Source organism: Serinus canaria, chromosome 4A (assembly GCF_022539315.1).
Source record: "Serinus canaria isolate serCan28SL12 chromosome 4A, serCan2020, whole genome shotgun sequence".
Taxonomy (NCBI): domain Eukaryota; kingdom Metazoa; phylum Chordata; class Aves; order Passeriformes; family Fringillidae; genus Serinus; species Serinus canaria.
This window is the reverse complement of record NC_066318.1, coordinates 9,577,062-9,589,367: the sequence shown is the minus strand read 5'-3', so window position 1 is coordinate 9,589,367 and position 12,306 is coordinate 9,577,062. Positions and strand designations below refer to the sequence as shown.

At 39.9% G+C, this 12,306-nt stretch overlaps 1 protein-coding gene across 3 annotated transcripts in view; it reads left to right on the top strand.

Annotated features, from left to right (window-relative positions):
* The first annotated feature begins 933 nt into the window (after window positions 1-933).
* Window positions 934-12,306, top strand: part of THOC2 (THO complex subunit 2) — a 48,123-nt gene continuing 36,750 nt past the window's right edge. For 2 of the 3 annotated variants that reach the window (XM_050974552.1, XM_050974551.1), the window contains exons 1-6: window positions 938-1,128; window positions 6,937-6,992; window positions 8,175-8,266; window positions 9,298-9,349; window positions 11,394-11,464; window positions 12,136-12,257. In XM_050974552.1, coding sequence (XP_050830509.1) covers window positions 1,067-1,128; window positions 6,937-6,992; window positions 8,175-8,266; window positions 9,298-9,349; window positions 11,394-11,464; window positions 12,136-12,257 — 455 coding nt within the window. In that variant the 5' untranslated portion in view covers window positions 938-1,066. Of the gene's footprint in view, window positions 1,129-6,936; window positions 6,993-8,174; window positions 8,267-9,297; window positions 9,350-11,393; window positions 11,465-12,135; window positions 12,258-12,306 lie in introns of all 3 variants that reach the window. The other variant, XM_050974553.1, reaches the window with a different exon arrangement.

The window sequence follows — 12,306 nt, the reverse complement described above, 5'->3', positions numbered from 1 at the left end:
CGAGCACTGCAGTGCTGGTACCGACACAGGCACAGGGGTACTGAGGCCTCACCTTTAGATTTTATTTCAATTTCCCCGTTTTTTGAAGTTTCATTGTATTTGTGAAACAATTTACACTATTGTAGAGGAGGAAACGTGTAGGAGACTGAGAACGTGAGTGACTTCAAAGCAAAGAGAAATGTCTGAAAAGACTTAAAACATGCACTGCCCGACAAAATGGAGTATTTTAACCCTAATATCCTAATTAGCAACTAAAGGGAACACAGAACAACTTGCGGAAACTTAATGGAGAGGAGCCACATACAATAAAATAGTCACACGCATGAGGGGTGACACGCGAAATACGGCATCCATACATCTGTTTGTCCTAAGCGCTTCTATCGGAACGACCATTTAGACGTGTCACAGTAAGTTTTACACATAAGCTTTTTTAACCGCTTATTTATTCAAACGATATACCGTTCTCTCCATTTCTCCGAGCAGACACCTCGCCCCTACACCGTACTCAGGCCTGGCGGCGCCCAACGCGCACGACTCAGCACCCCGCCACCGCAACGCACACGCGCACAAGCGCCCCACTGTACTAACGCAGACGCCACACGCGGAGCGCCCCGCCCCACGCTTCTGGCGCGCACACCGCAGTTCCAACGTGGACGCGCGTTACAACACGGTGCTAAGGCGCGCGCACGCACACCCACACCACCACCACACGGCTCTAACGCGCGCACTCGCACCACCACCACCACCACCACCACCACCACCACCACCACCACCACCACCCCCACTACACGCCTCTGAGGCACGCGCACACGGCGTCCTACGCCCCCGGAACTTCAGTGCGCACGCGTGCGAGGCACGGCGCCCCGCCCCGCCACGCCCCGCCCCACTGTTCTAACACACACGCGCGGTCATAGCACCGCCCCGCGGCCCCCGCGCGCAGGCGCAGTCCGCCCCGCCGCCTCCCCGCACGGCGCGGCCGCGTCCCGCGGTTTCTCGCGGCCCGTCCGTCCCCTCTGACCCGGCGCCGCCGCTGCTCCATCCGGGCCTTCGGCGCTGCACGGGGAAGATGGCGGCGCTGCTCCCGGCCGAGTGGATAAAGAACTGGGAGAAAGGCGGCAAGAGCGAGTTGTGAGTGCGGGGCCTCGCCGTGGGGAGGGATGGGCGCTGCGGCCTGCGGGAGGGGGGCGAGGGCGGCCGGGCCTCGCCCGCCCGCGGAGGCTGGGGGGCGGCGGAGAGGACGTCGGTCGGGGCTCCGTCCTTGCTGTTGGGCGTAGGGTCGAAGCCGTCGTCGGGATGAGAGCCTGGGCCGCCCTCCCGTCCGGTTCGGCCGGGTGCTGCCGCCCTCCGCCGACGCACGGCCGCCGTAGCTGGGCCCAGCTTTCCGGGAGCCCCGAGCGCCCCCTTCCAGCCTCGGGGCCAGATATGTCGGGGGTCGGGCTCGACTTCAGCCGCCCCTCGTGGTAATACGGATCCTGAAGCGTTCCTGTGTCGTTGGCTCTACAGTACTGACCTTTCTGGCAGAGGCCCCAGCCCCCGTTCCCACTTTTTTACCGATTTTGATAGGACTGGCCCGTGTTCTTTGACCCAGGCAAAATATGATTAGGTAGTCACGCTTGTTCTATCCCACAAAGTAAGCTTTGTGCGCTGAGGGGTTCGGTTGCAACCTCTCAAATTAATCCAGGTGTGCCCGGAGCTTTCCATTCTGGGCCTGTATCTGTTTTAAGCCGTTTTCATGGGGCAGGTTCACTAAATGTTGTGTTTCAGGAGTACAGCTCTTCAAGGGATGTTTCACCAGTTTGGTCATTTCATGTTTCTCTGTTAAACAGGGGTGTTCTCTGCACTAACTATATGCTTTTATGTGCTCTTATTTTAATTCTTCCATGTGCTTTTGTTTTTTTGTTGTATGTAACAACAAAATTTTAAATTTTGAGTTTTAAATATGAATGTTGCAGGGATTACTTAGCAAAACACTTCTTGATAATCACTCATTATTTTCTTTTGTTCGTGTTTTCTGAATGGTTGTGCAGATTTGGCAGTGAATCTTCCATGTGCATGAGGGAAATGGCAGTGGGTTGGAGATTAGAGAATGCAGAGAATCCCTGCACAAAACACTGTTATTTCCAGAGCCACCATTTTGTAGTGAAGGGGCCCCCCTTTATAGCTATGTAATTTTTGGTTCGAGTTATGCTGGAACCATGATTGTGTTAATACGCAACTGAACACCTTGGGAGGCTGTGTGGAGTTTGCAAGAGAGCAGACATTTCATAGCTGATCACATAATGGCAACTGCACTATGTTCATTGGGTTCTCAGCACTCTGAGCTTTGTAAGAGGCAACTTACTTGGCTTTTGACCGTGATAAAACCTTCTAGGATTCTTCTCTCCCCTTGGAGCAGTACTTCTTAAACAGGATGGGAAGAGAGTGTTCATCTGCCATGGGACCAATTAAACAAAATGCTTAGCTAGATTCCTGTATTTGTGGTACTTGCACTTCATTGGGAGACTGCTTAAATGATGTTCAGGCATGACTTACAGAGCAGTTTGCAGATGAGGCCATGTGCTTTAAAAGAAATGCAGTTGTGTCTGGATAGCAGTTGTCAGGTTTTGCAGTGGTAGCTTTATAAATTTGAGAAATATGCATGAACTTATTTTCTAGAATCTAAGGTGTATACCTGTAGACAATATTTAGAGAACTTATTAGGAAGCCAGTTTTATTGGGAGAGTCTTCAGTGCTTAACTTTTTGTTTCTTTTTCCAAAACTTCCTATCCCCTTACTAACTAGAGGAAAACAGAGCTAAGATGCTATCATTTCAGAATGAAACACATGAAATGTTTTTAAGCATTAAAGTAAAAAGGGAATAAATGCAATAACACTACTTATTTTTATTGAATTATTTATCTAATACCAGTATGCCCAAGAATAAAAATTAGGTCTAGGCCTTAGTTCACTCTTGGTCTTTGTGGCTCAAAGTGAGGATAACTCATGGTAACGATGTTAGAAAAGTAGGGAGGGGAAGGATGCTGCAGAATGGCAAAATTGACATTACTACCAAATGGAAGAATTACAAAAATTTAGAATTTTTGGTAGGCATTTTAGGGAGATAAAACCCCTTCATAATTACTAGAAGAGATTAGTTCTTATGGAAAAAATATTTACTTGCTGGAGCATGATCTGGCTTACATGATCTGGCTAGATCAGTTGAGATAGTATTTTGGCAGTAGTAGTTACCTAAATGAAAACACATTTCTGTGTTTTGGGGGAATATGAAGCTATATTGAGAGAAGACAATGGTTTGTTTTAATTTGGTATTTCAGTTTCTACTGGGATTAATAATGGATGCTTAAGATAATTATTCTGAGGTGGTTTTTTTTTGTTGTTGTTGTTGTTTTTTGGTGTTTTTTGGTGTTGTTTTGGGTTTTTTGGTTTTTTTTTTTTTTTTTGAATGTTGTTATATTTTTGATTGTGTGATCAATTTGTTATGATTTAACAGTACTATCCAGAAATCAGAAGGTAAGGATTTTGTATGTCTTAAGAGTGTCATAATGTTAATTAGTAATGCAGTGGTGACCATTTACATCTAAGACATTGTTCAGAGACATTGGTCAAAACTGTACAAGCTTTGAATTTAATTATTTGTAATAGTGTCTAATAAAAATACATAAATGTGGGTGTTTCAAGAGTATGTACCTGCCAAAACTACATTGGTCAGGATGTGGCCATCTTACATGTCACTTTTTTGTTCAGATCCTTCTCTATCTAAGTACACTTTACTAAATTATGTTCCTTTATTTGCTACTGGCAGATACTGGTGTGCAAATGAAGTTGGAGTCTGAGGGTGACCATTTATGCTGCTCAGTCTGGACTCCTTGTAGACCTACTTGTGTGTGCTGTCTTTGTAGGAAAATTGTTGTGTCTTCCACAACAAGATGCTGGTCTGTGACTGCAGCCCACATGGACATTTCTAACACACATAGTAACTGGTACTTACCTTGTTCTGTGAGAGATTCAACACATGAAGGAGCCTTTAGTGGGGATGGAGGACTTTAATAAAGTACCTGCCTGGCAGTTCATGCAATGTAAACCTCAAGATAAACTGAAGAAGCTTAACATTCTGTGAATGTGAAATTTTGAGACTCAATCTTTCAGGCACTTCCAGCTTGTTTGTTACTTTAACCCAACACTGTAACGTTGCTCTTGCAAGTGAGGGGCTGAGAATTATCAAGAGTTTGGTGTAGTTGTGCCATCCTCACTGCAAAATGCAGTTGATTGTACTTTATCTCAAGAGCTACCTGCATCAGTTAAGTTATGCGTGTACTTAAATGCTGGCAGGCACATGCACTTTGTGGTAATTACTGCTTTAATCCCTGTGTGGGAGTGGAATGGAGGTTATAGGACGTGGTGTATGAGTTGGGAGGTCTCAGTTCCACTGCTGCCTCTGCCATGCAGACTTGTTCACACTGCTTCAGAATTTGTGTTCTCAGCAAATCTATCCCATCATAGTCCAAAATAAATTTAATTTTGAAACTGGTTTTTCAAAAGTGATTGTGTGTTATTTTAAAAATATTTTCAACAGTTTTACTTTCAGATGAAGAGATGGAGGTTTTAGTAGAGCAGAGAAGTTCTCCATCCTAAGCTTGCAGCAATGAGCTGCCAGGTCAGAGTAATAAGTCAAATGAACACTTACCAGTTTGTGTCTGGTGAAGGTGCAGCTGTTTTGATTTTAATTTCATGCACTCAGCTGAGACTAGATGAACTAATCTCTCAGCTTGTTGTTACTGGAAAGGAGGGTTTCTGCCTTGTCTTCAGTCACCGGGGTGCCTCTGTAGCCTCCTGGTAAGTGCTTCAACTTGCAGAAGTGGCTGAAGACTTGGGTTTTGACCAGTTTTCTGCCAGGTTTGTCGGTTGCACTGATGTAACTGATGGGAGGGCTAAAACTGCTGCTGAGAAGGGAGGAAGTGTTTGTGAATGTGTCCCATTTCTGCAGTAACAAACCATTAAATCAGTGCAGCTGCACTGCCTGGCAGCACCTACAGGAAAGGTGGTCTTGCTTTGAGAGAATGCCTCTAGAAAAGAATAGAATCGTAAAAAGAAATACTTCTGCCTTTCTTTTTTTTTCTCCAGTTTAATAATCCAGGGGGTTCTAATTGCAAATATTAAGCATGTTGTTTTGCATATCATTTTAGCGGTTTTTACTATATTGATCAAACAGATTTGTGTCTTAAAGTAACGTGGTGCTGTTAATACTATTTTGATACTGCTGGAAAGGGAATGGGAAGGGCTTGAAGCTCTGATTTTGCTTTAAGATGTACCTAAAAGACCTCATCAGTCCAAGCAGGCAGAGTTGTTGCTCTTGTAACCTGGTTGAGGATACCATCTTAGGACATAGAGGCCAAAGTGTCTGTCTCAGAAATTTTTTTTTTGCATCTGATGTTTCACTTTACTGTTATTTGTATAGACAATTTAGAAATGAGTGCTTATAGGGTGCATTCTTTATGAAGAAGTAATTAAAATTTAAGAAAATTGATTCTTATTGAATTGATGCACTCTTTGGGGACAGCTGGGGGAAAAAGTCTATTCTTTAAAAAAATGTTTACTTACCACTAATGAAAAATAAAATACTTATTACCCTGTTTTGTTGTCTCTATTCTCGTTATTTCCAAATATATTGCATTCTCTTCAATAGTGTTTTAGATATCTTAGCCATACCTATGCTTTTTGCTGAGGTTCTGTGTTTCTGCTGATTGTTATGTGTGAAACTCCCTAGTTTCCAGTTGTCTGAAGGGTGTGTATACCTTGTATTTGCTAATTATAATCCTTTGATTGCTGGAACAGCTGTTTAGTCTTACTAGAGAAGTGGTAATCTATATAGGATGCAAATAGAATGAGTAATGGATTGCTACAGAACTATTTTTGCTGTTATTTTTCATAGTGAGCCTCTGTAACAATTGCACATAACTGCCTTATTTGAGACAGCTTAAAATGGCTCCCACAGCAAACTGTAGTCTTGCCATCTTATGTAGGACTGAGACATAGTTCTGATACCCTCCTCAGTTTCTGAACGTGAAGGATACTTTGAAAAATAAGTGAACTTTTGATTGAAAATGTGCAAATGTGACAAAAATTCTTAAAATATTCCCTGGTGTTTGTTATGATAAAGATAAATCACTACCTTTCTTAAATTCATTTTTAAATAGGAAACTGCTTTTGAAACCTCTTGCTGGGGTAACAGTAGTGGTAGGGAAGAGGGAAGATCTTTATATCTTGGAAGCATGTCCATTTCTAAGCAGTCAGTGTAGTGTAGAAGCCTGCTCTTTAAGCATTTCTTTACTAACTCAGAGAACTATTAATTTATCTCATGTCACAGTCTGCGCAGTACTTGGAGTACTTTTTGCATATGGCTGTTTGGTTGAGGGAGCCCTGGGAGCAGCCAGTCACAATGCAACATGACAGGTTTTTGCTTCTCAGAGTGGATTTTTTTTAGGGACTAGAATAAAGAAAAAATCTGTCTTGCTCTTGGTGAAGCATTGCATGAGGAATTCATGCACATGTTTTAATGTTAAAAGTTTTTTACAAGCAAGAGTTTGAAAACTACCATAGTTACAGTAATTCTATGAGAAGCATTTCCTCACTGGATAATGACAGTAGGTTATTGCTAGGACTTCCATGCTTCCACATTGCCTCATGTTCTTACGTTTCTCAAGGAAATACAATGTTAGGAAGAATATTTATATGTGTATGAGATCTATTGGGAATTTTGTGTTTCTTTGCTGTAAGTTCACTGAATTAGGGTTTACTTTGGAGAAATTCAAATGTCATCATCCATTTAAACTGCCCAAATCTAAAGCTGTTCTAGCCAGAGTATTAATGAGAAAAGAACCCCAAAACATTTGTATCCTAATATCTAATGATTGCTTTTAAATATTTGTTTTATTTTAGTGTGCAGCTGTGTCGTGCTCTCAGTGAAAACAAAAATCATGATGTGGGTTTCAGAGGTAAGCTGTGTGGTTTGTTTGTTGGTTTTAATTCAATAGAAAACAAGCCTGGAAACAGTTGATTATGGTACCTTTGCATGTATATGCTTGGAATGTTCATGTATGGTGACCATTAGTGAGTGCCAAAGGTGAATACTACAAATACAAGCGTCCACTACAAGGATTGCTTTCAGACATCCAGGTTTGTTTTTTTTTTTGTAGTGGGTCATGGCAGCATTGCCCAGTGTTCGATCTGTGCTGTAGAAAATGGCATTCCATTTTGCAAACTCAACATAAAACTAGATTTATTGTAAAGGTTAAATATATAAACCCTAAGGTGTGCAAGTGTGGAATTATCCTGTCTGTGTTAAAAATAAATTGTTTTAATTCACCCACTGTGGACCATATTACCGACTGCATGATTTAAGGCATTAAGATCTTTGTAACTTGTTATTGAATATAGTTTATTGAACAAACCATGTGGTGAAAGTGCAAGGTGAAAACATGGGATTTTGTTATTATTCATATAGTAATAACACAACATTTTTGTGTGTTATTTAAGAACCTTACAGGTTTCTTACAGCTGATTTTACAACCACCATGTTTATGTTGCAAGGTTTTTCTCAACTGGAATACCTTTGTTTAGTGCTTCATCTTATTGCAAGCATTTTTAAGGTTGCATTCTTGAGTTATAAGAGACTTTCCTTAGGAAACTGAAGAACTAATCCTGATCAAGCATTTTTTTTCCAATTAAATTTTACTTTCTCCTAGAGAAATTGTTTTTGAGAGTGTATCTGTGATGAGACATGACTAGGAGAGTACTGTAATGTTTTCTAGGTGTGTATAATATGTGTATATAATATGCTGTTGATGTGAATTAGAAGGTAAAGGTGTCTTTGTTAAGCCACCTATCAAGACTCAGGTTACTGTATGCAGGATGGTAATTTTTATTCCCATTTTACTGTTATTCCATGGACTCCAGAGAAAGTGGATCATCGCTCACTTTACGCTTGTGTGAAATCTTAGATTTTGGTGATCAATTTTAATCTATTAGCAATAACAAAGTAATCCCCTTTATTGGTAAGGGAAGTATATCTCCTTTTCTTGTCTGTTGTCTGATGTCTGCAGCATTACTGTAAACATTGCTTTAACAGACAAAGGATTAGCTAATATGTTCCTTCGTCATCTCTTGTCTTTCAACAGATATTCAGCAGGCTTTGTATGAGCTTGCTTACCACGTTGTCAGAGGAAACTTAAAGCATGATCAAGCTTCTAATGTTCTTGGTGATGTCATAGTAAGTATATATTTGTAGCAGTTGCATGCTTGCTAAAGTCTTTCTTATAAAAGCCCAGATGACATCCAAGCAGGAAAATATTCAAGAGGTTTTTCTTTGCTATGTCTAAAAGTCATTCTTATCAAATTCTTCATTTCTGTACACTTAATATACATATAGACTGGCAGGGTTTCATTTTTTCCCTCTACTTTTCATGGTGAGGAATAGATGTTTCAGTATAAATTAAAAGTTAAGTCACTTTTAATGGGCACATGAAAACTGAAGTTTTTAATAAATAAGTTGTTAATAAATGCTAGAAACAAATGTCACTTGCTCATGCAGCGCATCCGTGATGCCACCTTCTGGTTTTTATAACAGTGTGACAATGTTCCATTTTATTGTTGGGACGTCCAGTTCTGTGGTGGCCCTTGAAATAATGCATTAGACTTACTTTTTGTTTGAAAAAGATTTTTCTTAAAATGCTTTGAATAAGTGAAGAAAATAAGAGAGTAGTTTCCTCTAAACTTCCAAGCTTACCAAATATCATAGTTAGTTAATAGTTTCTTAAGATAGTGAACTAGGGAAAATACATTAAAAATCTTTTATAAATGATTTCTTAATTTAGCTGTAGGGCACCTTGCTGTTGGGGTGGCATGAAAAATGTTGGATCTTTGGTTGCTGTAGGAAATCATAATCTGTTTGGTGCCTGAGAAAGTGCAGGTCACTTTCTGGGCTCCTGCTCCTCACACAGGAATAAAGAGCCTTGGGCCAAAGAGGTGGAGGGACTAACGAGGGGGTTTTGTCCCTGGTCACAAAATACACTTAAATTACATTTCGAGGTTATGGGGTTTCACTACATATCAATAATTAGTACAGCACTTACATTAGATATTAGTCAGTAATTAAACATCTGCATTATTAATATGAATTATTAACATGCATTACTAATTGATCTGACCTTTATGATGAAGCATTATTTTATATAATGCAAACATTTTCTAAGCTTGCATATTGGACTTTCTGTGTTCATTAAATGGGATCTTGTTTCTTAGGAATTCCGAGAAGACATGCCTTCTATCCTAGCTGATGTATTCTGTATATTAGGTAAGTTGGGTTCCCTTCCTTTCAGCATTGCAACAGATGTGGAGAAATTAATGTTTCATGTATCTGCTTGTTTTGACTTCTTCAGGAAATTTCATTAAATCTGTAAAGCATGATTTCTCTTTACAAAGCATGTGTTAATTCTTCCTCAGTGTATCTGTACTTCACTTGTTAATGTCTTTTCATTCTGCTTTGTTCTGTTATAGTTTCCAGAAGTTTGCCTATTAAAGGCAGTGGAAGTTGATCTGCCAAGAATAGTTAAAGGAGCTAGCTTGTAAGAATGTTGGATGTTAGCTAATGGCATCAGTGACTTAGTGATGTTATCATTCTTAAATATTTTTAATAAAAGTTGAGTTACTGGTAGGTAGATCCTTTCTCCTCAGAATGTGTTCTTTGAATATTTTTGTCTGTACAGTCAGTGTTAGTGAAATGGATCTAATTGTACAGAAATCTAAGGGCAAATGGCATTGAGTCACTATCTGCCGGCTCAGCAGGCTTTAAAGGTGTGCATGTCTTATTCTGGTGATAACTTCTGGATTTTTATGTTGTAATATCATCCAAAGCTGTTGCTCTCATGTCTTTCAGCTTTAACTGCCTGCAGTTTGTCTTGCTCCATGTCTGGTTTTTTTCAACAAATTTCAGAAAATTCTTTTGCTGGTCTGCTCATCACAGATCCTGTGTGTTGTGTGTATTGAAGGAGTGAGGCATCTTCTGTGCTGTGCTTGCCTGTGAAGAGAGGCACCTCATTAAGTTTGCATGTACATCTGGTTTGCATGTACATCTTGGTTTTGTACATCTGAATGATAAATTTTGACTTTTATTCATACTGTTTCATTCTGTGTACTTGTCCCATCCTTTTGTAATAACTAGTTTTCATAATGCAGTATTACACTGATGTCCTTTTCTTTTTTAATCTGCATTAAAGACTTGAATTAGCTGCTTCTTGAACTACTTGAATAACTGAAACTAGTGTATCTGTCTGCCTTTTTCTATTTAGTTTTCCTTTCCCTCTTTCCTTTAAATTAGTGTGTAGCCAAATGCCATGCTTTCACTAGTAGCAGAGAATAGTGTGGCTTAGGAGCTGGGTTTCAAACTTTGGGACAAAGGTCATTTGACAATTTCTTGCTTGTTTCTTCTAACCCCTCTTTTGGTCTAATCAGTATTTGCTACTATCAGGATTTTTTTCCCTACTGTGTTCCAATATATGAGAATTTTGATTTGTCCACTCATCCACATATACTGGAAAAAATTTTTAGTGCAGCTTGTTTTTTGGCTGAGTCTTGGCTGCTAAGGTCCAGGCTGATCTGGCTGGCCTGTTGTCTCTACTTCTACCCTGCTACAATCACTGGTTTTCAGTCTCTTTTCTCTGTGGGTATGTGTGGTGGGTTTTTTGTTAGTTTGTTTATTGTAAGGCCTGTCTTGCATTCTGTTACGGAGTTTTCTACTCCTTTTGCATCTCCTTACTTCCTGTAATGATGTGCCTTTTTAAAACTGCTTTAGAAAGTTTGCTTCCCTAGCCAATGTTCCATGGCCTGTCTTCCCATAGGAGTGAATTGCTTTCAGTAGTTGACAATATAGAAGACATTAATGGTAATAGAGAACCATAGCTGGTGAGAGACTGCAGTCAGACAGTAAATGGTAGTTCTCTGAAGCCACAGGGAAAAAGATGAGAACATTACCTTAAGGCCAGGATCATGCAGTTCTCTTCACTGGTTTATATTTCTGGTTTTGTGCTTACTATTGATCTTTAATGCTTGCCATAAACATTATTGCAACAAAGAGAATGGCAAGAAAAATTATTGCAGCATTCCTCTGGTTTCTGTTATACCTTTTCATGAGACTTGTGGATGTGTGAGAATTGTCATCAGAATATTACGTGGACCCCATGGGGGATGAGTGTGTGGGAGGTAGCAAGAAACTGCCATGCTATCAATAAGCTCCTCTGCCTTGTGTTATCATTAGTATTTATCAGAATAGTTACTGTAAGAAGAAACTCAAAATTTCACAAGTAGAAATTGCTTTTTTTCCCCCCCATCTTCTTTTGTAGATATTGAAACAAGTTGTTTAGAAGAAAAAAATAAGAGGGATCATTTTACACAACTGGTATTGGCCTGTTTGGTAAGTTACATCTGGCAAAATTGCATGTCAAAATTTGACAAGGAAAATAAGAGTACTGAAGCTTGATTTTATTTTTTCTCCAGAAAAGACTGTAAGAGTGTTTTCCAAATGCCCAAATAATTTAAAAATTAATCTCTAAAGTCTTGTGATAGAAGAATATAGTATAGCTCCCTCTTGAGCTCTTTAAAGACTTTTGAGAGAACCTAAATTTTTCCACCTGCAAGTTTACCAGAAATTTTGCTTCTGAAGTATGCCTTGAGTTGCACTTCTTTATGTAACCTCCTCTTGTGTTCAGAAGTAGCATTCCTAAATGCATGGAGTAAGCTTGATGTGTAAGAGAGTTCAGCATATGAAAATAATACTTCTTAAAAAATAAAGAATACTCTTTGTAAATATGCAGTTCTTGGTAGTAATGTTCCTGGATGCTATGAGATGTCACCAGCAATTAGACTCTAGGGCTTGTTTCTTCAGGGTGCTCTTGTATATAAAATCTACCGCTGTAAAATTCCAGTTTCAGTTAATAGTGTGTCAGCTTTGTCTGCTTCTGTGTTTGAAGCAAAATGCAAACTTTTTTCTGTTGTAGTCAGAATGCACATGTAGCATAAATAATAACTGTGTGGTTTCTAGGTCTTTGTAATTGACAAATTTGGTGTGTGTTTTTGGTTTTTTAGTATCTTGTATCTGACACTGTCCTAAAGGAGCGTTTAGATCCAGAGACGCTGGAGTCATTGGGACTCATCAAGCAGTCTCAACAGTTCAATCAAAAATCTGTTAAAATAAAGACAAAACTATTGTAAGTCTTGGGGCAGGGGTTGTTTGGGGAGTGGGTGGGGAGGGGCAAT